This window comes from Amblyomma maculatum, chromosome 1 (genome assembly GCF_055883805.1).
Source record: "Amblyomma maculatum isolate TAMU_Amacu chromosome 1, ASM5588380v1, whole genome shotgun sequence".
NCBI classification, from domain to species: Eukaryota; Metazoa; Arthropoda; class Arachnida; order Ixodida; family Ixodidae; genus Amblyomma; species Amblyomma maculatum.
Window position 1 is genome coordinate 302,226,896 of NC_139344.1, and position 27,765 is coordinate 302,254,660.

General features: G+C 43.1%; 1 protein-coding gene across 6 annotated transcripts in view; it reads left to right on the plus strand.

The window, feature by feature from the left end:
• The first annotated feature begins 5,784 nt into the window (after window positions 1-5,784).
• Window positions 5,785-27,765, plus strand: part of Unc-115a (actin binding LIM protein Uncoordinated 115a) — a 265,949-nt gene continuing 243,968 nt past the window's right edge. For 3 of the 6 annotated variants that reach the window (XM_084608895.1, XM_084609480.1, XM_084576030.1), the window contains exon 1: window positions 5,788-6,080. In XM_084608895.1, the coding sequence (XP_084465021.1) occupies window positions 6,077-6,080 (4 nt within the window). In that variant the 5' untranslated portion in view covers window positions 5,788-6,076. Of the gene's footprint in view, window positions 6,081-27,765 lie in introns of all 6 variants that reach the window. The other 3 variants (XM_084576663.1, XM_084575542.1, XM_084577455.1) reach the window with 2 other exon arrangements.

Here is a 27,765-nt window from a genome sequence, read left to right on the forward strand (position 1 = left end):
GGTCGGGATTAAAGTGCCCGGCAATGTTAGTAACATCCACGCTATTGGGCGAAACAACGTCGCAGTACTAATTATGCTACGCTGAAGCGCTGCTCGACGAGGATATTTTCTTGCACGTGCGACAGCAAGCAGACGAAAAACGTGACCCGAATGCGTCATCAGATTTTGTGTTTACGCGATCACCTACCTTGCCAGTAGGGGGCGCTCGTGTGGCGTTCTCGTAGGACAGTTGACAGCCGTGTAGTGCGGACGCGTGTTCCATCGCTCCTCCGATTGCACGTGGCTACCGGAAACGGACGGACTGGCGACAGCGGGAGCTTCCGAAGCGTCAAATAGATGAGTTCTTTCTTTTATTAACTTTATTTCTTTTTCAGCTAGTTAGGTTAGGTGCAGCCTAAAGAATAGATTTTAGTTCTTGGTCCTAGCGGCCTGGTTTTTCGTGCCGGCAGCTAGGTTTTCTTGGCGTTCAGTGTTTAGCTATCTTGTTTAGATAAATATTTTTCTTTCTAGGCTATTGGCATTCGCAGATTTGGTTTTTAACCCTTGTTTGCTAGTCGTTTCTTGTGTCTTCTTTTGGCGTCAAATAGGTGAGTTCTTTCTTTTATTAACTTTATTTCTTTTTCAGCTAGTTAGGTTAGGTGCAGCCTAAAGAATAGATTTTAGCTCTTGGTCCTAGCGGCCTGGTTTTTCGTGCCGGCAGCTAGGTTTTCTTGGCGTTCAGTGTTTAGCTATCTTGTTTAGATAAATATTTTTCTTTCTAGGCTATTGGCATTCGCAGATTTGGTTTTTAACGCGTGTTTGCTAGTCGTTTCTTGTGTCTTATTTTGGCAATTTGTATATTCTAAGAATTCGTAACAGTTATAGTTCAGTCGATGAGCGCTTAAGATGTGCAATCAAAAGAAGGTAAAGTGTACTCAGTGTGAGGCGCAGGTTAATCTCAAAGAAACGCGTTTTGATTCTGTAGGGGAAGCGGAAGGCAGCGACTTTTTGTGTCGATGTTGCGTACTGAATGCACGTCTAGATAAATTTGATCAAGAAAGGGGCAGTTTAGTGTCTCGTGTGGAGGATTTAGAAAATGAAGTACGTTTGCTAAGGACGGAAAATCAGAAACTGCTTGGACAGCTTACTCAGATTGAAAAGAAAGGGGCCGACTTTGTCCTTGGAACCAACGAGGACGAACATTCCAATGCGGGCCACGTGGCTGGGGCCAGCACTGGCATGGAAGGCATCAGCAAAGTAGGTCAGGCGGATCCGAACCGTCAGAGTTATTTAGAAGCAGCTAAGACGCCAAAAAAAAAAGGAAGAAGTAAGGAAGAATGAAAATCCCAGAGATAAGGACACAGATAACCGAAAGCAGGAGCCAACAGTTGGGAGAGGGAGAGAGAAGGCCCAGGTGCTTATCGCCGGAGATTCTAACATGAACAGGTGCAAGCGAGATATCTTGGAACGTGTAAGGGGTGATAAGAGAGTGTTGGTTGGAGCCTTCCCAGGGAGAACAATGAGGGCTGTACTAAAAGAGAGTAAAAATAGGCTGTTGAAGGATTCCGCAGAGCGCAGTATGGTAATAGTAGCCGCGGGTCTAAACGATGTCCTAAATGGTGACGCTGCAGGAGTGGTGGAAAGTTTAGCTAAGGGAGTTGACGAGATCAGGGAGATAGCACATCAGACGCAGATAGTTGTATGCACAGTACCAGAGGTGCTAGGATTGAACGGAAAGATGGAAAAGGACGTGGTGACAGTTAATCAGGACATAAGAAAGTTAAGCCTGGAGAAGCGTTTCGAAGTGGTTGAGGTAAACAGGGAGGTACATAAAGCAGGTTTTGGTAGGGCTTTTCAGCGAGATGGCATTCATTTTAACAGAAGGGTGGGAGCAGAGATCGGCTGGCGCCTGGCAGGCAGGGCTGTAGCTTTTTTAGGGGGTCCGCGAGGACTCCGTGCACAGAGGTAGTTAGAAGTGAAGCAGAAGAAAGTGTAATAATGGAGGCTGAGCCCCCAAAAATGGCAAAGAGTAGGTCGAGAAAGAAAAGTACAAAAAAGAAATTTAACACTAGGATCAGCTACATAAACATGCAAGGAGGTAGAAAAAGAGCGAAATGGCTAGAGATAGAACAGCAGTTGAAGGATGACAAAATAGGTGTGTACGCTCTTTGCGAGACTCATCTCAGGGATCTAGAAGATCCGCCGTTTATAGAAGGCTACGTCTGGGAAGGATGCAACAGAACAAGAACGGAAAGAAAGGGTGGAGGGGTAGGTATGTTGATACACCAGGGAACAAATTGGCAAAGAATTAAATCATCTTGTAAAGAACATATCTGGGTTTCAGGAACCATTGCCGGCATAAGGACATGGCTAGGGGTAGTTTATTTAGGAACAGGACATCAATGCAGGCAAGAAAACAGGGATCTTGTTGAATGTCTCAGTGACGATATAAGCCAGTTTGGAAACGGGGCCAATATTATTCTGCTGGGGGACATGAACGGCCACATCGACGATCTGGATGGATACACGCGGATTGTAACGGGAAGCTAATGCTAGATTTCTGCGAGCGACACGATCTAGTTATAGTAAATAGAGAAACAAAATGTGAAGGCCAAATCACGTGGGAATTCCGCAACAGGCAGACGACCATTGACTATTGCCTAATGTCGCAGGAAATTTATAGCAAAGTCACAAAAATGGAAATAGACGAAGAAGGGGAGTGTAGTCTGGGAAGTGATCATAAACGTATTAGTCTGCAGATGGGGCCCTTGATGAAAAGAGAAATGGAACTTAGACAAAACGTAAACGCAAAATTAAACGACGATCAAATAGCGCAGATAGCTGCAGACATAGAGGAAGCAATAGAGAAAAGCCCCATGGAAGACTGGGATTATGAACAGGTAGAACTACTCATAAGGAGTAAAATTCAGGAGGTTAAAGTAGCAAACCGCTGGAATGGAAAGAGGAAGCCACGGAGCTGGTGGAATAAGGAAATCAGGGAAGCTATTGAACAACGACGGGCTGCTTCAAGGGAACACCGAATGGCAAAGAAAGCACAGGCTTCTCAGGAGGAAATCGACCAAAAATGGGAATCATATCGACAAAAGAAACTTCAAGTGCAGGCCCTCGTGCAAAGTAAACTAAGACAGTCCACCGATCGCTGGATGGCTGATATACACGATGCCTCTAGAGGCGGAGCAAGAAAATTCTGGAACCATATAAGTTGGCTAGGGAAGAAGAATCAAAGAAAGCAAGATCGGATTCAAGATAACGAGGGAAATTGTTTAAAGGGAGAAAATGCAGTGAACTACATTACATCAGTTATAGCCGAGTCATTTAAGAACGACGATAGGGTAATCTCCGCAAATCAGGAAGCAACACAAGGTAGCAGAATACAAAGCAGCTTAGAACTGACCAATCTAAACTGGAAAAAGGCAGAAAAAAATATTCCTAAAAACACATCTACAGGAATAGATGGAATTCCGATCAAGCTGATTAATGAACTCGGTCCAAAAAGTAAGGAAACGTTGTTAAAAGCTTTGGAAACAGTCATAGCGAATAAGCAAATTCCGGACAGCTGGCGGCAGAGTAAAATGAATTTGATTTATAAAGGGAAAGGAGAAAGGATGCACATAAAATCCTACAGGCCGATTACCATAACATCTGTAATGTACAGGTTAGCCATGCAGGCGGTGAAATTAAAGGTTCAAGCATGGGTTGAAAGTAACAAGATACTCGGAGAACTTCAGAACGGCTTTAGAAATGGTAGGCGCTTAGATGATTGCCTGTTCGTGCTTACCCAATGCATCGAAATATCTAGAGTGGAAAATAGACCTTTGTATTTGGCCTTCCTGGACATAAACGGGGCGTACGACAACGTAAGCAGGGAACTCCTGTGGAACATATTAAAAGAAGAAGGTATCGGTTATGAGATAATAGAGTTCCTACAGGAAATATACCGGGATAACAAAGTAGAAATTACGTGGGAAGGGATAAGAAGTACGGAGGATGTCAAAGTATGCAAAGGATTAAGACAAGGCTGTCCTCTATCACCGGTGCTGTTCATGCTTTATATGATAAACCTGGAACGGAGGATACAAGACAGTAACCTAGGTTTTAACCTGTCATACAGATTAGGTGGAAAGGCGGTAGAGCAGCGCCTCCCCGGTTTGATGTATGCAGACGATATTGTGCTGCTAGCTGAGAGTCTGGAAGAATTGCAAACTCTAGTTAAGTATTGCGGAGACGAAGGGGACGCTCTAGGCTTCAGTTTCAGCGCAGTTAAGTCGGGTCTGATGATTTTCAACGGCTCAACTGATCAGGGTCTTAAAATTCAAGGCCTTGAAATACCTAGAGTAGCAGATTATAAATATTTGGGGGTATGGGTAAACGAAGGATTGGCATACATTGGAAAACATGAGCAATCACTTAAGGCCAAAGGGCGAAGGAATGCCGGGATAATGAAGCATAGGCATTGTGGGGATACAATAGGTATGAGGTATTGAGGGGTATTTGGAAAGGAATTATGGTGCCCGGACTTACTTTCGGAAATGCGGTTTTGTGCCTAAAATCAGAGGTACAGTCGACATTAGAAACAAATCAGAGATCCGTTGGACGATTAGCACTAGGTGCCCACGGCAAAACTACAAACGAGGCGGTACAGGGAGATATGGGCTGGGCATCTTTCGAAGTACGGGAAGCTCAGAGTAAAATATTATATGAGGAACGCCTGAGGAAATTGGACAGTAACAGATGGGCAGCTAAGGTATTTAAATACCTGTACCTAAAAAGCGTTGACTCACAATGGAGGAAAAGAACTAGGAAACTAACTAGTAAGTATGCTAGTAACAAGGACGGAGAAATAAAGAGCATTAAGCAACAGGTGAAAAACACAGAAGGTAAAAATTGGATAAATTCGATGGAAAAGAAACAGAGTGTGGAATTATACCGAAAGTGGAAAATGCAGATCAGGAAGGAAGATTTCTTTGATAACTCAAGAGGCAGTGCCCTACTTTTTGAAGCTAGATCAGGGTGCCTTAGAACACGCAGCTACAAAAAAAAATTTAACAATGGAGATGACGCATGTGCTGTATGTGGAAACTGCAGTGAAACAATTGACCATATTATACTCGAATGCAATGGTATCCATCCGGAAGTTGATGCAGGCGCAATCACTGTTCCTGAAGCTCTTGGCTTTAGAGATAACAGTGGCCGGGTGAATAAACTGGCGGTGGAAACTAGCAAAAAACGGCTGGAAGATTGGTGGCTTAAAAGCAGAGAAGTGACATAATGTTAGTAATGTAGGAACAAAATTTAATAAATAGAATGGTGGTTTAGTTAACCATTCTAAATCAATAATTAAGATATAGGGAGAAAAATGAGCATGATAGCTACTGCTACCACCCCGATTCAAAGGGGACGCTCCTATATTCCATCCATCCATCCGTATCTTGACGTCATCGCGCGCTCGTGTCCGGAGAGATCGAAACCGAAACTGGCCCTGATAAATGCACTGATAAGAAATTAATTGATCTGTGCTGGGGCTTTTTGGGTCGCAGTCCCTCTGTTTTGGCCCACTGTGGACCGATTACAGCAAAAATACCGGAACAGAAAATGTACGTGTCTATACTCCTTTAATATTGTTATGTACAAACGCATGCTAAAGAACATGGAGGAAGGAAACCACTTAGAACAACCTTTTTTTATACAATGACGTCATTTACGTCACTTTCTTCTTGCGTTGAAATAGCCACTGCCTTACAAGCTGCATTACATCCGCCAGGGCGGCGCCACAAAACTCATGCTTCGCTCAGTCGTCACCCCAACCTCTAACTTTCGCTATTTGGAGATCTATACACTTTCATGGCCTGTACTCGGCCTGTACGCCCTACCAAAAGGTTATGAGTAGATTCGCCCCGTTTTTAGTCGTTGTTTTGGTGCGTACTGTACCGGCCGTCCGTCCTTAAATTTGTCCGCGGATTGCCGTTCACTTCTCGCTCTCGCTTACTACAAAGCGCGACCGCAGTTGAAGGCTATCCGCCATCCTTAACTGTTGCATTGCCGTTCGGACTACAGATATCGGGCTTCGCCAGCCGTGATGGGTAAGTTGACGTAGGCCTAAACTGCGCCCTACTCTTCTCAGCTGGTGTCGCCTGCTGAGTAATCTGGTTGACCGAGTCTCCGGCGCCGTGTAGCACTACGTTCGATGCATGCTGACCTTGCTTCGACCGTTGCGCAACCGGCGCCGGTGCGATCGTGCTGGCGACCGCACAAAGGATGCGGTTCCGTTGGACAGGGACCATAGTTGGGCCCGGCTCACGAGCTCGCCTCAGCAGCGCCGCATGCAACCGGTTTCAGCGGTTGGCACGCACGGCAACCGTGCATGAGCGAATGTGTCTGGGCTCGGCACCGGCTCGTGTCGACGCGCGCTTCCTGGATCCGAGCGAGGGCGTGTCCCGGCGGGACTGACACGCTGGCGACAGGCACCGCGCCCCGTTCACCACACTCGCTCGGCTTGCATGGTCGCGAATCATCTCTGATGAAACGATACTTGCGATCTGGCCGCTGTCACCCGGTCATGCTGCTCTACTTCTAATAATAGCTGCTGCTAGTTAAAGGAATTGATGGCTTCTAGTTCCCAGGCCAGTAGCCACGGTCGCAACTAGCGCCCAGAATGTGCATGAGCGGGTCGAAAGTCTGTGTAGCCTTGACCATGGCTTGATGGAAACCGAAAGTTCAGCTGTTTTTTGATGCGGCCATTGAATTTGGTCTACTAGATTTGAGAAGCTTAACATACTGGAGCTAGGAAAGCAAGCATGCACTCTTCAGGCGTGAGCAAAAGTTTGGTTTATCAGTGTTAATTAATATACATTTCTGAAGTCTAGGCATCCTCAGAAAATGCGCACATTTTGCTTCAGAAATGTGCAACATTGTCCGAGGTGCATATTTAGTTAAATTCATGTTTGAATGTAAATTGTACATAATCACTTTATGAAGCACTGGAAGAATCGTTTTGTCACTGGGAGCTGGAAGCAAGATTACAAGCAACCAGTGACAGAGGCAGTAGTAGAGTAGGCAGTGAGAGAGGGCAGAGTACTACCTGCCTTCTGATGAAACATAGGCCGAAATGCATTATTTAGAAGCAAGGGGGATATTGTAATTTGATCAAAAATCCCCTACCAACGTGTGCCCAACTGCATGTGGGCACTATCTAGGCTGCCAGTTGACACTCAAGTGCAGTGATGGGTATGGTCTGAGCATGTGCTGGTAAGGAGTATGTGGGTTCTGATGGGAGGATATAGAAGGAAGCAGAATGAGCAATGCTTGAACAAAGGCATCCAATTCACTGATAGCTTTGGTTCAAGTGGTAAAAAAAAATTGAGTCACCTAAATTGAAATGAAAGAGAATGGGAAAGGGTGTTAGATGCTGCATGCCATTGCTGCAGCAAAGGGGGCGTGTTTGCTAACATCTTTTGTTGACTAGTGATGCAGCATGCCTTTCTCACAGTGAAGAACAATTTTTTTTTTGCTTTGTTGATAACAGTATACCTGGTGCATTCAGTTTTACCTGCTGAATTGTGATGTTGGCTGAAAATAGGATCACTAATAGCCCTGTCACACGAGCAAATTTAATGACATTCGAATCAAATGACATGAGTATCTAATGTCATTAGGTTCGAGTGACATTCTTCATCGAATGAGTTTGAGGAACTCATTCGCATTTGATCGTGAACCGAATGTGTGCTCTCGACGCTAGATACGCAGCAGAAACAAGCAACGCAACAAAATATTCTGCGCACAGTGAAAGTTAAACATTATATTTCTAGAGTTCTGTTTTAAAAACTTAATTTAGGTGTAAAATTATTTGCACTGCAGGCTCTCGGGGAATGCAATTACTCTCAGTCACAGCAGTGGTCAAGTCATGCTAGCGACTCACGATAATTTTAGGTTCTGTGTTCCTTGGTGGCCACTTCTCCCCATGCATTTATCTCAGAACTATTTAAAGTTGTGACTGAGTGCCTAACATCATCATCATTAATGTCCAAGCCTAACAGCTTGGACGTTAATTGCATGCTCTACGTGTCTCCGTGCGTCTCCGCACTATTCCGCACTGTGTATACGCGCTCCGCTGTGTTCAGCCATATTGTTTGTCTGTTTATCGAATTTATGGGTGACTCAATACTTGGCTTGGATTTTTATGGCTAAAGTGCAACAGCACAGCCAGAAGTAATGTTTTTCGCTTGAGTTATCGTACAGAAATGTTTTAATCAGCTTTAAAATGCTACACAGTGATTTCAAACACCTTTTATGGGCACTGATGTTCCTTAAGTGCAGTATCTTTTATAGCTGATCGTAATTGTCACCATTTGCGAATGACATTATATTTTACTGTGTAGCACCGAGAGAAACCGAATGACATTAAATCTGCTGGTATGACAGAGGTATAACTTTGTGCAATACTAGAAAATGTGGTATTGCAATCCACATTTTTAACAAGGCGGGTATGCACAGTTCTTGGCCTCCACGATTGACGATGCTGGAGCTGATCTCGGGGGGGCCATGTGCAGTTTATATTCATGACAGACGTATGAGAGATGGCTGTAGCTGTCCAGTGCACACATAGCCATTTCGCCCTAGGACTTTTTCAACCAGGTGCAGACGGAATTTCAACCACTCCTCAGAGGGTGCCACATCTTGTGTAAAAGGTGGATGACTGAAATACACGATGCCACTATAGGCAGATCAAGAAAATTCTGGAACCATATAAGTTGGCTAGGGAAGAAGAATCAAAGAAAGCAGGATCGGATTCAAGATAACGAGGGAAATTGTTTAAAGGGAAACAACGCAGTGAACTACATTACATCAGTTATAGCCGAGTCATTTAAGAGCGACGATAGGGTAATCTCCGCAAATCAGGAAGCAACACAAGGTAGCAGAATACAAAGCAGCTTAGAACTGACCAATCTAAACTGGAAAAAGGCAGAAAAATATATTCCTAAAAACACATCTACAGGAATAGATGGAATTCCGATCAAGCTGATTAATGAACTCGGTCCAAAAAGTAAGGAAACGTTAAATGCTCTGGAAACAGTCATAACGAATAAGCAAATTCCGGACAGCTGGCGGCAGAGTAAAATGAATTTGATTTATAAAGGGAAAGGAGACAGGATGCACATAAAATCCTACAGGCCGATTACCATAACATCTGTTATGTACAGGTTAGCCATGCAGGCGGTGAAATTAAAGGTGCAAGCATGGGTTGAAAGTAACAAGATACTCGGAGAACTTCAGAACGTCTTTAGAAATGGTAGGCGCTTAGATGATAGCCTGCTCGTGCTTATCGCAATGCATCAAAATATCTAGAGTGGAAACTAGACCTTTGTATTTGGCCTTCCTGGACATAAACTGTGTGTACGACAATGCAAACAGGGAACTCCTGTGAATGTCGTGAGATTATAGTGGAGATGGAAAGATCATGCCTCATATAATACAGATCGAGCACTACAATATCAAAGAAAAGAGGCTTTACAATTTTAATTTGCCCTTGAAAATCGCATATAAACAAAGATGCTGTCTAGCGAAGAAACCCTATTGCTTTCAGTGTAGTACTCCACGTGACTACATGTCGGCAATATACCGCAGATTTTTTTTTTTTTTTAATTTTTATTTACAATATACTGCAGGCCCTTTGGTGGGCCCAAGCAGGAGTGGCAACAATAATATTATTACATTATATATAAAACAATTATACACAGCTAGAACACAATAATCATGGCAGCCAGGGGTAGAAAAATCTAACATTTTGTACAGTAATCAAATGAAAAACGTCAGTGAAATCGGCAGTACAAGGGAAAAAATTTTTTTTTTGTTATTTAAAATACACAAATATTTAAAGCAGCAACACAATAACAGGTTAGTCAAGGTAGTCAAGACTCAATTAGGTCAATCGAGTCGATGCTATTTAGTAGGTGAGGTGGCAGTCGGTTCCAGTCTTCTATAGTACGAGGAAAAAAGGAATATTTAAAAGCGTTTACTCTAGAATTGTATGGAGTTAATTGATGTTCGTGACGATTTGTTGTCAGACGGGTGTTTAACGGTTTCAAGTAAGGCCAGGAGTTCATTAACAATTTATTGTGTTTCAGCAAGAACAGAAGTTTGAGTCTTTGAATCTTTCTTCGTAATTCGAGTGTTGGGATGTTATGTTGCTTCATTAGTTCGGTTGGTGAATCCATTGCACGATACTTGGAAAAAATAAAACGAACAGCTTTGCGTTGGATCGTTTCGAGTGTGTGAATGTTGAGTTTTGTGTACGGGTCCCAAACAGTGGAGGCATATTCAAGCTTGGGTCTTATGATTGACGAGTATGCTAACAGCTTTACATTAGGTGGAGCTTGCTTTAGTTTGTGTTGTAAAAGGGAAAGCTTTTTAAATGAGGATGTGCATGTTAGAAACATGTCGGTTCCAATTAAGTTTATTAGTTATAGTGACTCCAAAGTATTTGTATTCGCTGACTTCAGTTAAAGGATGAGACAAAATATTGTACTGGAATGAATGTGTGATTCGCTTATTTATTTTCATGAAGACCGTTTTATCTGTGTTAAGTTTCATATCCCACTCACTGCCCCATTCTTAAATTTTATTAAGGCTAGAGTTAAGGAGTAATTGGTCACTAAGATCGTTAATCTCATGAAAAAGAACGCAATCGTCTGCAAAGAGCCGAATTTGAATCGGGTCAGCTATTGCATTGAAATGAGAAACAACAGCGGCCCGAGTACGCTACCTTGTGGCACTCCTGATGTTACTGGAAGTGGTTTAGAGAAATGATCACCTATGCAAACAACTTGAGTTCGGTTAGTCAGGTATGAAGACACCCAGCTAATTATGAAGTTTGGAAGACCCTATCAGATGGAGTCTGTGAATTAGCTTACGGTGTGAAACTAGATCAAATGCTTTACTGAAATCCAAAAATATAACATCAACCTGGCCTGATTTATTCAAAACACTTGCAAAGTTATGGATAACAGAGGTAAGCTGTGTTACAGTAGAAAAACCCTTCCTAAATCCATGCTGATAAGAAGACAAGACATTATTTTTAGTTAGAAATTTAGTAATTTCATTGGCGATAATATGTTTAACTAATTTACAGCAACTTGAAGTAATGGAAATTGGGCGATAATTAGATACCATTTGTGCGTCTCCCTTCTTAAAGACCGGCACAACGCGTGCTGTTTTCCAGTCAGAAGGAAGGCTAGCAGATGATATTGAGGCATTAAAAATTATAACCAAAAATTTGGAAATGGCTTCAGCATAGCGACGAAGAAAACTGTTAGGTATGCCGTCAGGTCCTGGTGATGTCTTTGTTTTGAGGTTTAACAACATAGCAACCACACCAGAAGGTGATACAATGTCTGGGACAACCAAGCATGCATGATTAACATAGTGCTCATATGTAGAATGCTCAGAAAACGCACTATGAAAATGGCAAATAAATATCTCTGCAATGGATGTTTTTTCGACGAGGACCACTCCGTCATGCATTATTTGATCAATTGATTTTTTCTTTTTGCATAAAGTTTTCCTGAATTTATTTGGTGCAGATTGAATAAAATTCGGCAAGGTATGCTTGAAATGGTACTCTTTGGATTCCCCAATGGCCTTATTAAGTTCTGATTGCTTAGCTTGTATAATGCTACGACAGGTGCTCCCTCGTCTTAACCGCTCAATTTTTCTAGTTAAATGCAAAATTTCTCGAGTAATCCAGGGCGATTTTTTGCCAGTTTTTTTTATTTTATCTGGAATGAATGTATCAAGGTAGTACCTGCACACGTCCTTGAATTTATTCCACAAATCAGGAACGTTAGTTTCATGAAAGCTGTCAATTTCGAAGTTTAGGTGATCTAGCACACTTTCATCCTGGGCGCGAGAGAAATCTTGTAATAGAAAGAGTGGGCAAGCAGGAAGGTAATTGTAAGGGACAGGAAAAATAAGCCACGTCGTGATCCTAAATGCCTTGTTCAATAGAGACAGAATACTGATCAAGTGACCTACTTGCAAAAATGAGGTCAAGCACAGAGTGACAGGTTTCCTGGACAGGAGTGGGCTCTTTAACCACTTGTTGCATGTCATGGCTAAACATAATATCACACAAATGCCCTCACTGCACTCCTAAGCTTGGATCGGGAAAAATGCAATTTCAGTTTATTTCTGCCAGGTTGAAGTCACCCACCAGAAGCACCTTGTCATGACGAAAATTATTCATATGGTCAGCCAAATCTTTTAGAAACTGCGGCGGAGAATCAGGTGCGCGATAGACAGCAAACAATAACAAAGAAATGCCCCAACAAGAAAGTTTCAAGGAAGCGCTTTCGTGGCCATCAATTTGCTGAACAGGAAAAGCTTTGATAGTGTTTTGAACCAGAACCGCCACACCCCCACCCCTTGAGGATCTGTCTCGGCGAAATACCTGATATGAGGGCGGAAACACGTCGCCGTCATCTATATCTTCGCGTAGCCATGTCTCGGTGATAACGACTATATGAGGATCATAACCTAAAATGATAGCTTCCAACTGGTCACTTTTATTTGAGATACTGCGGGCATTTATGTTTAATAATTTCAATGTCTTCATATTGGGTGGCGGAAGTCATGGCGTTTCTGTTGGCCTTTTCTGACTATCAGGTTGTCTGACTCTGCAATTTCTATTTTCATCCCACTTGTAGAACACCCCATCAACTCGTAGTTTATCGTTTATTAGTGCAACTTTTCTTTTTTGATCTTTTTCAAGCTTGGCGCTGTCCCACAGCAGTTTTCGAATCCTAAGCGTGTTTTTATTTATTTTTATTTATTTGAACATACTGCTGGCCTCACCTTTGAGGCCGTCGCAGGAGTGGGACATCACATACACTAGAATACCACAGGTCAAGTAAGTGCCAACACAAAGGCGATCGTAGTCCAACAAGGCAATATGCATTATACAAAAGGTAAAACAAAAAGTAGCATATTGAGCAAGATGGTTAAAAAAATATAATAAGCGAGAGTCAGATAAGAAAGTCGGGATGTCATCGTCAGCAAGGAAAAAAGAGTGCAAGAGTTAGCGTACCAGCATCGTAGTCGTTATTGCAAAATAAAGCGTGATATGTTGGCGAGTAATCATTTTGGATGGATACTTTTGAACCTTTAAGTTTACGAGCAGTTTTCAGGATTTCTTGTTTTTCGTTATAATCTTGAAAACATACAGTTACTGGCCTCTGTTCGCCGGACTTTCCAAGCCTGTGGATTCTACCAACTGAGGTGCACGCGACGCCCAGTTTCTTTGAGAAGATCTCAGTGCAAATCTTTTCTTTCAGAACAGAGTCAGTTTCGTCAGCTTCATCTTCTGTTACACCAGAAACAATTAAATTTGACCTCCTACTTCTGTCCTCGAGGTCATTAACTTTAGCTTGAAGCCAAGATACTGTTTGTTGGAGTGCTTCTATTTTTTCATTTGATCGGGTTTCCAATTCAACAAGCTTTGAGCGGAAGTCAGTTATCAGCGCTTCCATATTAGTCTGCTGAATTCGAAGAGCCGCTACATCTTCTGCAAGTTTATTTTGTCCTGCGAATAATTGCTTGAGTAGGTCCTGAGTACTGGGTTCACCCATGGGTGGTCCAGGATTTGTTTCCACATCGCCACAAAGGACAAGCTTACAAACGCAATATGCGTCATATGCAATGCATATACATCGTTTTGGGCACGGCAGAACCAAAAGGCAAAGGCAATCACTTCTAATAGTACAGTAAGAAGCACAAACCTAAAAAAAGCAGAAGGAAGGCGCATGAGGCCACATGCCGTTGCCTGGTCTGCTGTGCCCACTGCATACGAAGCCTTGCGGACAGTCTTTTAAAACCTTGCAGGTTGAGGTAACATGGCCCCGAGGTGGCACTAACTCTGGGTGCAGCGCAGCACTGTCATTCCCGTCGTCACTGAGTAGACGAAATCGGTGAAGCGGGATCGGTGATGCGGCGTTTTCCTGGTTGCACGTGCCGATAGACGACGCAATTTTAGTTTGAAGCTCCCGTCAGACCAAGCAGCAATGCCTGGAAAAAGCAGAAGGAAGGCGCATGAGGCCACATGCCGTTGCCTGGTCCGCCGTGCCCACTGAAATTGCACAGTTTTTTCTTCTTCTAGCAGTGCTTGTCACAATTTATTATATTTTGCGCTCTCTCCAATGCATCCTTGAAAAAAAAAACCACCACTCCTATCGCTCCGCGAGAGGCATGCTTGCAGGTTTTGCCACTAGATGGCGCCACAGTGTTTGGAATTTTGTGAATGAAGCGATGATAGTGCCCACTTAAACTTTTGTTGCCGAGGTGTGCATTATTGTGCCCTACAGCATTGAGTGTGAAACTGAAAAGGACGTTACTCTACGCAAAAAATGTCTGATCACTGTCTGGCAAGTGAAATTTATATTTGTGCACTGATAGAAAAATTCTGGGTAAAAATTTTCTACTCCGTTTCTACCAAAACCGTTATGGAATCGAACATTTTAGACATCAATCTTTTCATTGCGCTGAAAATAATTCCAGACCTAAATTCCGGTGTTCTGTCCCTTTAAAAGAAAAAGGTATTGGTCATGAGGTAACAGATTTCCTACAGGAAATATATCGGGATAACAAAGTAGAAATTATATGGGAAGGGATAAGAAGTACGGAAACTGTCGAGATATGCAAAGGATTAAGACAAGGTTGTCCTCTATCACCGCTGCTCTTCATGCTTTGTATGATAAATATGGAATGGAGGATACAGGAAAGTAAGGGAAAAAAGTTACCTTGATAAATGACAAGCTGCGAATCGAAAAAATGCTTTACACCTGGGATGACAGCGATAACAGCAGAGTTCAACTCTGTGATAAAAACAGTTATCAAAGCAAAGACTGACTTTCACAACCTCGTGTTAAGGAATTTCGCTTACTTAATATTAATGCACGTAGTGTTGTAAATAAATAGGAGGCTTTGAAGGCTATCTTGTTGATTCACAATCCACACGTAGTTATAACCGAGACTTGGCTGCGAGATGATATTAATGATGAAACTGTTTTCCCCCCGCTCTTATCAAGTTATCAAGAGGGGGAGTTGTGGTCCTGGTGAATCAAAACACAGAGGCACACACGTTGCAGCAAATAGCTAACCATGAAAGTGTGACTTTAAAACTGTCGTTTGTGCTTTTTGCTGTATACAGACCACCTGATTCACCACCTCAATATTTATGTGATCTGGCCGATCACATGTCTAAATTTCGCAGTGATAAAATATACCTTGTCGGTGATTTTAATCTCCCAAATATTGACTGGAATAGTCCCTTCCCTAGTACAAACAATGACATAAATGCTTCATAAATGTGTGATATTATGCCGATTCATAATTTGCAACAGGGAGTTAAGCACCCAACGCGCATACACGGGGAAGCTGCATCTATTCTCGAACTCGTCTTTCTCAGCCAAGAAACAGAACGTTTTACTGTTTCAGTTGAAACTGGGTTATCTGATCACTGCATGGTGGTTTTTATTTGTCCCATTCAACAAAATTTCGATAGCGAACCAGCAAAAATTATTTCCGTGAAAAACTTCTCCAGAGCTAATGATGAAAGTGTGTTAGATTGCTTCAGCTTACGCCTTGACATGTTTCGAGGAACTAATGTTGATGAACTCTGGAATAAATTTAAAGAAATCTGTACGTACTGCATTGATAACTACATTCCTAATAGAACAAAGAAAACGTGTAAAAAAACTTCTTGGATCACGCGAGAAATAATACATTTGAAAAGAAAAATCAAACGACTGAAGCGTGGGGGTGCCTGTCGAAACTTAGTTAAAATACATCAGGCTAACTTCACAAGCGCTTTGTGGCAGGCTAAACAAAATTACTTTCAGTATAGCCTGCCAAATTTTCTTCGTGACTCACCACATAAGTTCTGGAAATTTTTATCGAAAAAGAAAAAAACAATTACGCGCATTTCATGTCAAGGTGTGCAGCTTGCTGATAAATCGCAAATCTCTGAGGCATTCAATAAGTATTTTCAGAGTGTGTTTTCCCATCATGGTTTATTTGTTCAACCCAGTACAATGTCTCCCAACTCGACCCCCGACGTTGTTTCTTCATCTGGCGTATTCTCCATGCTACTCAACCTCAAAACTAAAGCGTCCGCTGGGCCTGACGGGATACCAAATATTTTTTTGCGCCGTTATGCAGAAGCCATCACAGAGTTCCTGGTTATTTTCCGTAAATCATTTGAAACAGGAAACATTCCTTCCGACTGGAGGAAAGCGCGGATTGTGCCCGTGCTGAAAAAGGGTGATCCTGCCTTGATTGCTAATTATCATCCCATATCAATAACTTCCACATGTTGCAAACTTGCTGAGCATATCATAGCTAACTACATAACTACATTTCTAAACGATAACAAGGAGCTTACCCCCCATCAGCACGGGTTTCGAAAAGGCTTTTCCACTGTCACTCAGCTAACTTCTGTCATTCATACTTTTGCAAGTGTACTAAATAGCGCTGGTCAAATGGATGTTATTTTTTTACACTTCAGCAAAGCCTTTGATATTTCTCATGCCAAACTAATTTACAAACTTGAACTTATTGGTCTTCCTAATTTCATAATTCGTTGGATTTCCTCATACCTTTCTCACCGCACACAATTTGTTTGTATTGATGATTGCTATTCAGACCACCTGCCGGTCACTTCAGGCGTCCCACAGGGAAGCGTCCTCGGACCTCTCCTCTTTTTGATATATATCAATGACATTACTAACGTTATAACTACCCTTGTTCAAATTAGATTATTTGCAGATGACTGCATTTTATTTCACCAAATTACTTGCCAAGATGATCAAGTTTTACTAAACTCCAATCTTCAGAACATACATACATGGTGTATTAAATGGGACATGAAGCTAAATTTAGAGAAAACAGTATACATGAAGATAACTAACAAAAAGGCTTCCTTCTCATTTCCTTACAATATTTCATGTCACCTTCTGACCGAAGTCAGCGATTACAAGTATCTAGGAGTTACAATAACGAAAAACCTTAGCTGGAATAAACATGTATCAAACATATGCTCCTCAGCCTTTCGTAAACTCTTAGACATAAACTAAAACTTGCCCCACCTGAACTTAAAAAATTAACCTACTTTTCAATAATAAGGCCATCACTAGAATATGCGTGCACAGTCTGGGATCTCTACATTAAACGTAACATCGAGGCCCTTGAAATGATTCAACGCAAAGCCGTCCATTTTATTTTTTCAAAGTATCGTGTAACTGGCTCACCAACGACACTCATGAGAACTCACGGTATACATTGAAACATTACAGCTGCGCCGGAAAATTCAAAGACTGAAACTACTTTTCTTACTAAAAAACCATAAACTGTCTATGAATGCAGACCCCTTCCTTAAACCTAACACTACGCGCCAAACACGAAATCATCATGCACAATCATTAACCCCTTACAGTGCTAGGATTAACGCCCTTAAATACTCATTTTTTCCACGCACCATTGAGGAGTGGAACAGGTGTCCGCCAGATCTTTTAACCAGAGCTGATTCTTTTGGCTCAATGTTTTCTTCACCGCATTTAATTTGAGAGCCATTTATTTCTACGTTTACTTTTTGTATTTTGCATCTGAGCCTTGTATTTATTGTTGTATTTTGTGTTACAACTTGTATTTAACGTTTTTCAATTTTGCTAATCCTGTTCTTTTTGCATATATTATGTATTCGCCCCTCCTGCTTGGGCCTACTGTAGGCCTGCAGTATGTTCTAAATAAGTAAATAAATAAATAAATAAATAAATAAATAAACCTAGGTTTTAACCTGTTTTATAAATTAGGCGGAAAAGTGGTAGAGCAGCGCCTCCCTGGTTTAATGTATGCAGACGATATTGTGCTATTAGCAGATAGCCAGGAAGACTTGCAAATTCTAGTTAAGTATTGCGGAGACGAAAGGGATGCTCTAGGCTTCAGTTTTAGTGCAATTAAGTCGGGTCTGATGATTTTCAACGGCTCAACTGATAAGGGTCTTAAAATACAAGGCCATGAAATACCCAAAGTGGCAGAATATAAATATCTCTGGGTATGGGTAAATGAAGGATTGGCACACATTGAAAACATGAGCAATCACTTAGGGCAAAAGGGCGAAGAAATTCGGGGATAATGAAGCATAGGGCATTGTGGGGATACAACAAGTATCAGGTGTTGAGGGGTATTTGGAAAGGAATTATGGTGCCTGGGCTTACTTTCGGAAATGTTTTTTGTGCCTAAAAGCAGACGTACAGTCGCCGTTAAAAATAAATCTTAGAGCCATTGGACGATTAGCACTGGGTGCCCACGGCAAAACCACAAATGAGGCGGTACAGGGAGATATAGGCCGGGCATCTTTCGAAGTACGGGAGGCTCAGAGTAAAATATTCTATGAGGAACGCCTGAGAAACTGGACAGTAACAGATGGGCAGCTAAAGTATTTAAATACCTGTATTTAAAAAGCGTTGACTCACAATGGAGGAAAAGAACTAGGAAACTAACTAGTAAGTATGCTAGTCACAAGGACGGAGAAATAAAGAGCATTAAGCAACAGGTGAAAAACACAGAATGTAAAAATTGGATAAATTCGATGGAAAAGAAACAGTGTGGAGCTATACCGAAAGTGGAAAAGGCAGATCAGGAAGGAAGCTTTCTTTGATAACTCAAGAGGCAGTGCCCTACTTTTTGAAGCTAGACCAGGGTGCCTTAGAACACGCAGCTACAAAAAGAAGTTTAACCATTAAGATGATGCATGTAGAGTATGTGGTAAATCCACAGAAACAACCATCTTATACTCTAATGTGATGGTATCCATCCGGAAGTCGATTCAGGCGCAGTCACTCCGCCTGAGGCCTTGGGGTTTAGAGATACCAGTTGCCGTTTGAATGAACCTGCGGTGGAAGCTAGCAAAAAACGATTGGAAGATTGGTGGCTTAAAAGCAGAAAAGTAGGGAAAGCCTGGGTGTTTTTCTAATCTGCCCATTATTGCCTGCTGGCTCCTTTGCTTAAAGGGACACTGCAGCGGTTTTCAAATGTGCCAATACTATAGATTTTGAAGTAGATTTTTGGATCATGTTTGTGAAGTTATTTTTTCAATTATGCGTAAAACACCTGCGCAGTCGCCGACGAAAGCGCGCAATTCAAATTTCCCACGCCCCGCACGACTGCTACAGAGGAGGAAAGTGGAGAGAGAAATCTCGTTTCTCTGTTTGTCGTGACGTCGCTGTGAGGAGCCGGAGGCATTCAGAGCCAACGGATGGGGCTTTCGGCGTGCGCTGTTCCTCTTCTTGCGTGCGTTGCGGACGTACAAAATACGTCAACTTAGTGTTGTGTACCTGATACAACACAACTGTGCATGTATTCGGATGCACGAACAGCTGTGGATGTGACAATGTAATCTTCCATTGTGTTAAAAGCTCGCGGCGCAATGCGGCATTGCTGAGAAGAGAGATAAATTCAAGCCTACCAAAGGAAACATTCTACTCGAAACATTTTCGTGACTATGACTACATGCAGTTTGTTCCTAATGTGATTTTTATAAGGCTTTGACAAAAAGGCATGGCTGAACCATAACGCAGTTGTTTCTATTTCCTTGCACAAAAGAGTCACGACAGTCACCATTTGATAGAACCGCGGTTATTAAAGGAAGAAAAGGAAGGTAAGGCTTGTACTTCGTAGTTCCATTACTTTTTGACTATTCAGGTCTCACTTGTATGTGAACCGTTGCGTTTAGTTTTGATTGCGATCGGTTCATGGAGTGCAGTCTCGCGATGGGGTGGGCAGACATCATCGGCTCATGGTTGTATTCGCGTGTTTCGTTTTTTTTTTTCCGCAAAAACTCCACGCAACGGCTTCTGGGCTTCTATGCTAAACATGGATAACCCATCAGCAGCAGACGCTGGTGATTTTTGCGAACTAGCAGATGATTAAGAAGAGCCCACTGCTGTGTCTCAGCTAGGTTGTGAAGGTTTTGCGAGATCCTTTCCAGCATGGCACGTGCCTGATATGTTCGTGGAACCCTTACAGGAGCATTATTAGAAAACGAGTGTACCGTTTAGCTGAGTATGGGCGCATTCAGGTAAGAAGCGCACATAGTGAGGTTTCCTTCGATGGTCCAAGCAAGCAATCATCAAAGTTGTTCATATATGGCCTTGTGATTTTGCACCCGTTGCTGCCTCGTCATTTTACATATTCCTGTCTTGTTTGGGGATGCAAATTAAGTTAGAAGTGAAAACGACGAGGCTCTTGTAAGAAGACACATTTCGGAACATGGTTTTCTCATGAAGGTATGTGTGCGGTGGAGCTGCAGCTTGGCTTTCAACATACGTCAGCCGTCAATTCACTGAACGTGTATTGTGAGGGTACGATAAAAGGGAAAGGTTCTCTAAGTCTGATAAATGTCCTATGACTCAAGCAGCATTCTGCGCTCATTTGACTTGGTCTCCAGCACAATGGTCCCGTCAATGCATCGAATTCATTGCAGAGCTCAGCAACCGTGCTTGGCTTATTGTTCATATGTGTGGTGGCAGCTGTGTACTGCTTCACCCTTTCTATAAAATTCTTTGTTTCTCCACGGCACTCAAAGCAGGATTTCGTACACCAAGCCTTGGGTCCATTTTTCACAACAATGACCTTTCGGGTGGGGCGGGAGGCCCGAGACGGAGGTAGTCTGCTAGGGCATTGTTCGCTGCCCTTCCTTCCCAAAAATATGCCCGCCGAGGTTTCGCTGAGGGCCATGTATTTTCTGTTAATAATGACACACACTACTTTTCAAAATGTCTTACTCTAACCAAAGCAAGTTTTCATGCCAAACCTACGCTCCCCACAACGGAAGTGCTGCATTTTCTGTAGGCGCATCTGGTACGGATACATGCGGTGAAAATCCCGATGGTCATTTGTGTGGAAATGGCCCCCGCAGAGTGATGCGATCAGCACACAGCGCAGCGAAGGAGCCGCATCGGCAGCTTCCCCGGTCCTCAAAATGTCTTCACGCTGCGTCGGCCAATCACAGGCGGCGGCGCGACCCGCGGTGAGCCCCGTCGCGCGCGCTGCATATTTCTGCTTTCTGCTGTCTAATTCCTATCCAATATTCGAGTTCGCATCATGAAAAACGGTGGGTTTCTGCTGAAAGCACAATTTTTAAAAAAAGTGCTGCAGTGTCCCCTTAATGGGAAAGCTAGCCATAGGGCTAAGGATATGGTTATTAGGATTGAAAGGGCGGTTCCTTTCGACCATCTGTCAGCACGTTTTAACCAGTGTTATCGAAAGTTCTTAATATTTAATAATTTATTCATGTAACCCGTAAAGGCCTTCATGAGACGGTGTACAGGGTCCTTCAAAATATGTGCGAACACGGCGAAGCGTTCGCACATATTCGAAGCGTACGCATGCGCACATAGCGTGCGCATGCGCCACATTGTTTCGATGCGCGACCGCGCCGGATGCGCTGACGCTCACGGAGCGCGGGCACGCTTCGCCGTGTTTGCACATATTTTGAAGGACCCTGTACATGGGGGATGCAATCATACTAATAAATGGGACACATTTTAGGAGGGACTAGCTTATTAATAAAAATATTCACAAAAATCAAATATAACATTTAATGTAGCTTTAAAAACCACTTGATTCAATATTTGCATCAAAAAACTTATTTTTTACACATTTTATTTTGGTATTTGGCCCTGTAAACAATATTGCCAATATTTTAAATATATTAGTCTTCTGACTAGGAACTTAAGAATATAAATATTTAATTCTTGGTAATATCCTCACTGAAGTGTCAGAGATAAAGAAGAGGTGGCGAGAATACACAGAACTGTGCAAGAACTGTACAAGAAGGACCCGGATGTGCAAACCCAACATAAGACTGTTGTGATCACTGATGTCGAGCCGGGCATCCTGAAGAGTGAAGTTGAATGGGCCATAGCCAGCCTTGCTAAGAACAAAGCTAGCGGAATTGATGGCATTCGAGCTGAGTTGCTTCAAAACGTCAACCATGACGACGCTGTTAACATTCTGTATACATTATGTCAGCAAATTTGGACAACCCTGCAGTGGCCATAGGATTGGAGGAGGTCAGTTTACATCCCCATTCCAAAGAAAGGCAGTGCCAAAGATTGTTCCAACTACCGCACGATCGCGCTTATTTCGAATGCTAGCAAGGTGATGTTGAAAATCCTTAAAGGTAGGCTGCAGCAGTATGTGGACCGCGAGCTTCCGGACGTGCAAGCTGGGTTTCGCAAGGGCAGAGGAACTAGAGAACAAATTGCCAACCTTCGCTGGATCATGGAAAAAGCAAGAGAGTTCCAGAAACCCATCTACTTCTGCTTTATTGATTATGCGAAAGCGTTTGACTGCGTATATCACAGCATATTGTGGCAAGCTCTCCAAGAGATGGGAGTTCCAATTCACCTCATCTGTCTCCTCAGGAACCTGTATGAAGGGCAAGAGGCCACAGTCAGAACTGGGCATGGTCTTACTGATTGGTTTCCGATTGAGAAAGGAGTGAGACAAGGCTGCATACTGTCGCCCTGCCTATTTAACCTGTATGCAGAGTGCATCATGAGGAAGGCCGGTCTGGACGAGTCTTCAGCTGGAGTGAAGATTGCTGGAAAACGTATCAACAGCCTTAGATATGCGGATGATACCACTTTAATGGCAGAAAGTGAAGTGGAACTCAAGAGACTTCTGATGCGCGTACAAGAAGAGAGTGAGAAGTTTGGGCTTAAACTGAACATTAAAAAGACAAAGATCATGGCGTCTTGCCCTATCAAGTCCTGGAGCATCAAGGTACAAGGAGTGGAAGCTGTGACAGATTTTCTCTTCTTGGGCTCCAAGATTACCCCGGAAGGAGACTGCAGCCATAAAATTATGTGATGCCTGCTTCTGGGAAAGAGCCATGGCTAGCCTTGACCGCCTAGTAAAGAGCAGAGACATTAGTCTGCCAACCAAGATCCGTATAACTCGTGCTATGGTTTTCCAGTTGTGATGTATGGATGCGAGAGTTGGACTGTGAAGAAGGTTGACCGCCGAAGAATTGACGCGTTTGAATTGTGGTGCTGGCGGAGACTCTTGAGAGTTCCTTGGACGGCCAGAGGATCAAATCAGTCGATATTGTAGACCATAAACCCTGACTGCTCATTGGAGGGTCAAATTCTAAAGTTAAAGCTCAGCTACTTTGGTCATCTGATGAGAAGAGAGGAATCGCTGGAGAAACATTTGATGTTGGGAAAGGTTGAGGGTCGCCGGAGAAGGGGTAGGCAGCGAACGCGATGGCTAGATGGCATCCTCGAGGCGCTGCAGATGAAGTTATGTGATGTTAAGAAGATAGTGAAAGACCGGAAAGCGTGGTGTGATATGGTCCATAGGGTCACAAAGAGTCTGACACGACTGAACTGAACTGACAGGTCTGGTAGCCAAATAGCACATGCAGATGGACTGAGTCACCTGCAACTTCCCACAACGAAGTTTCCCGTGGACTGCCCTGCGGACGTTATCATGCTGGCGGGAGTATACCAGCGAGTGCTGTCGTACGCTGCTGTTGCCGACGCCACTGGCCGGGATCCAGTGGTTTCACGAGTGAGGGAAGCCTAGTGGACTGGCTGCCAGCTGGGCACGGGACTTGAGGGGAAACCCCATGAAACACAGTTCTCCAAGATGAGTGTGCAAGGGACCTGTGTGCTCTGGGGCAACCGTGTGTTGATTCCTGCGTCACTCTAGGGCGACGTCTTGAGGCTGCTTCAGTGAGGGCCAGTGGCATTACATCACCTGGGCAGGTGGTTGAAGGCGCTTACCAGACTGTCGCCATTTTGGCATTTTGATCAGGTGGAGCACAAATGACAAGGGGTTGGCTGGCTTTTGTCCTCCAAATATGTAGACTGTAACACATGTAAAAAAAGGGAATTTGATGTTTTGTCTTTTTTTTTCTCGTTACTTAACCCGGGTAGCACAGAACCGGGGTAAGTGGAGAAATATGGGAGAGGCCTTCGCCCTGCAGTGGGTATAGTCAGGCTGCTGCTGATGATGATGACTTTGAGTGTGTTTAGCTAAAGATGAATTTTTAAACTCTAGCTAAACGCACGATTAGCTAGACATGACAAATTTAAATACATTTTGGAAGCTTCGAAAAGAAGTCTTATTTATTCCTGTCGTTTTTTTAAACAAAAATATGAAACCAAAACAAAGATGGGAACTGTTTTCAGGAAAAGATGGTAACATTTTTCATACAATATAACTGATGTAGTCAGAGGTTGTGGGTTTGGATCGCACTACCGGCATATGGCTGTTTTATGCAATAGTGTGATCAAAGAAAACAGTTGGGGTGCATTTGATCAAGTGACTGCAACATAACCTGTAACAGGCAAGGGACAGTGGCAGAAGGCTATTGTGCCCCTTTTCCTTTATCTACAAAGCAAGGTATCCAGTACGCAAAAGCACATCAACACGCATACTTTTTGATGGATGTCCTGAAGAGCTGCTTCAGTGCACGTGTGCGGTGAAAAAGTGGAACCCCCAAATGGTTGTCTGGTGCTTCCGCAGCCTTTCATTCAGTAGAATTAGATAAACCACTCCTATGTTGTAGTTGTCAAACATGGGGAGAACCATTAACCATGTGACACATTCTTGAAAACTTGGCACAGTTGCAGAATATAGGTCAGATCCTAGCTCAGAATGATCTATCATGGTTGCTAGGTCTGCATCATAGGCAATGCTGGGGAGCAGGTATTTCACTGGTTCCATCTTGTTTGTCACTCTGCAAGTTATGGGGTGTAAATATTCTATACAGAAAACGAGAATCTCAAGCATATAGTTTCGGGTAGCCCTTGCAAGAGTCATTATTTTATCGAGGCTCTCTCAGAATGTCATCAGGTAAAATTCAAGTGTTGGGGCGTAGCCTCCTTTATACTCTCTGTGCCTGTCAACGCGCCGCGCGAACAATAGAGCGGCGCTCTGGGGTAAAGTTGCACGGCGCTGCCGCTCCCGTCGCTGAGGGCGCCACTGATGTAGGTGTCGAGGTGCACGGGTACGAACGTCGCCGCGAGGCGGGAGCGCTGTTATTCGTTCGCGGGATAACTGTCCCTAAGCATGAATCGTGCATATTTAGCATATTTACTTGTAAGGCCGACATCCTCTAAGCATAACAAGTAATCATGATACTTGTTAGGCAATAACACCAACACTATGACATTTTATGCGAGGCAGTTTCAAGAAATTGCGCATGGCTCGAAAAACTGCATGAAGGCTCCGCTAGCGCCAATGGTAAAAGAAAAATTACAATACGAGTCTACGCTGCAGTAAAACAAAATTTAAGAAGAAAGGCACCAGCATTTATTTGCACATTGCACAATAGCAGTTGTGCTACAAGAGTACCATGTAGAAGTGGTGTGATGAATAGTTGCCACAAGTATTGAAAAATGTTCATGGTGACTGCTGTCACTGATAGCACTTCAGAACCCAGCTTGATTTACAGATGATTGGAACAACTGCATCGCAGTATGCCATTGAGATCTGTAAGGAGAACAATTTTGGTATCAGCTGTTACTTTCAATGATTCAGCGCGTCAAACATTTTTTTTTAACTTGAAAAACAAGGAAAGACAAATATACGCGTTGCATCTTTGCTTCGCTCACTCCAAATTGTCACAATAGGCAAAGCTTGTGTTTTTATTTTTTCACAGAATTGCGTAGTTAGCGAAACAAAAAATACTGAGCTGGAGCACATGTAACATACCACACAGACGAGCTAACCAGTGAGGAAGTTAGCACCGCTGTCCAGAAATTACACGTGCACATTTCATATTATTATTACCTTACTGATGCGTAATAAACACACTTCTGGTGCTGTCATTATTTTTAACAGGCTTTAATGCGATTGAGTACGTGTTTTGCAGTTTTCGATGCTAGAGAGAGAGAGCTATTCAGTTGACAAGGAAAACTAATATGGGCTTTGCACGATTCAATTTAACTCAATTTAATGTAGTCACCTTCACGATAGGTAAATCTTGTGTTTCTATTTTATCACAAAATTTCGTAATTAGCGTATACTGCAAGAAAAAAAAAAATTGCAGGAGCCCATCCAGCACACTATGCAGATGAGCTAGGCAGGGAAGCAATTAGCATTTCTGTCCAGGAAGTATCGATGCTTAATTAAGTTTTTGGTGCTGTCACTATTTTTTACAAGCCTCAAAGCAGCTGAACACTACGCAGCGATCGCCGGAAGGACAAAGCAAAGCTGGCACTTACGAGTTGGTGCAATGCTGTATTCCTGCAGCACCCTAAGGCAGAGAAAAGTAGAAGCATGACCTTGCTCACTGCAAAACAGTCCACGAAACAGCGAGAAAGCGGTAGCGCGTGGCTATCCGGACCGCTTTGCAACACGACTCACCCGGCACTCTCCTTGCGAGTGTGACCCTACGTCGCTGTCGCCATCTCTCGGCAGCCAGTGGCGTAACTTCTCCACGGAGGAGCGGCGGCGACGGCCGCGGAGCGCGGAGTTGCCAGGCACAGAGTGTATAAAGGAGGCTATGGTTGGGTGGTGGTGTCCTGACTGTATTGGCGTAAGCCCTTGCTCGTTAAGCTTACGCCGACATTCATCAGACAGTGTTGCTTCCGACCTCTCCTGCTTTGGATGAGTCATTGCAGGCCCATACCGTATGGTACGACTTCTCCTCACAAAATATGCATTTTGATTACATAGAATCGAGGTTTATTTTGTGTAGTGTACAAGGGCTGAGTAATGTCTGTAGGTGGTGGATACATCTTCTGCTCTAATCTGAGGTGTTCTGGTATCTCGCATGTTCTGAATGAATCAAACTAGTTCACATCTGTTGGGGTCCAGAGGGAAAAAAAGCTTGGGCTACGGTGCAAGATATACATACGTGGGGACACAGTCCAAATTTTGCCTCGTTATTTTTCTATAGTCTCACTATTAACCGCAGTTGTAGAATCAGTGGATTTGTGCATGCTAAATTATCGGGGTAAAAGGGGAGGAAAATGTTTGCTGCTCTATTTGAACCTGCTTCACGAATAAGTGGCAGGACCTTGACAACCAAGCAGTAACCATTGCTCGTTTCGTTTGTTCTTTGAGATTGCTTCGTTGGTTTTGCTCGTTAGTTTGGCTGCTCACTCGTTCGTCTGCTTGTTCCAGTTTTTGCACGTCTTTCATTCTTACTTTTCTCACTTATCTTGTTCATTCATTCAGTCATTTGAACGTTTGCGACTTTTTCGCTTGTTCGTTTGTTTTTTAATGTGACAGCATTTAGGTTTTCGTCAGGGAAAAATCATCGGACTGCTCCATAATGACATTTTCTGTATTGTCAAGAGGGTCATGGTATCATCAAGGTTGCAAGGTAATGCTGCCAAATTTTATCTTCCCAAAGACCCCCGAACTTTGGCAGTAGGCCTACTCTAAAAGTTTTGTATTTGGCCCATGCCCAAAATGGGGCAGTTGGCCCACTCCTAAATTTGCAGTTAGCTTAGCCCCAAAATGGATGAGTGGGGGGAGTATTTTAAGAGTTGAGTAAATATAATCTGGAATGGTAACTAACTTAACAGTACATTGCTTAAGGTGGATGACTAATACATGCCATATAAGACATGTCAAACCGGATCCAACTACAGATTGGCAGGAAAAGGTGGTGTGATGCGGAAAATGATGACAAAATCCAGTTTCAATCAGTTTTTGTGGGAACGATGGTTATAAAGTGCTTTACAGTTTTACCTT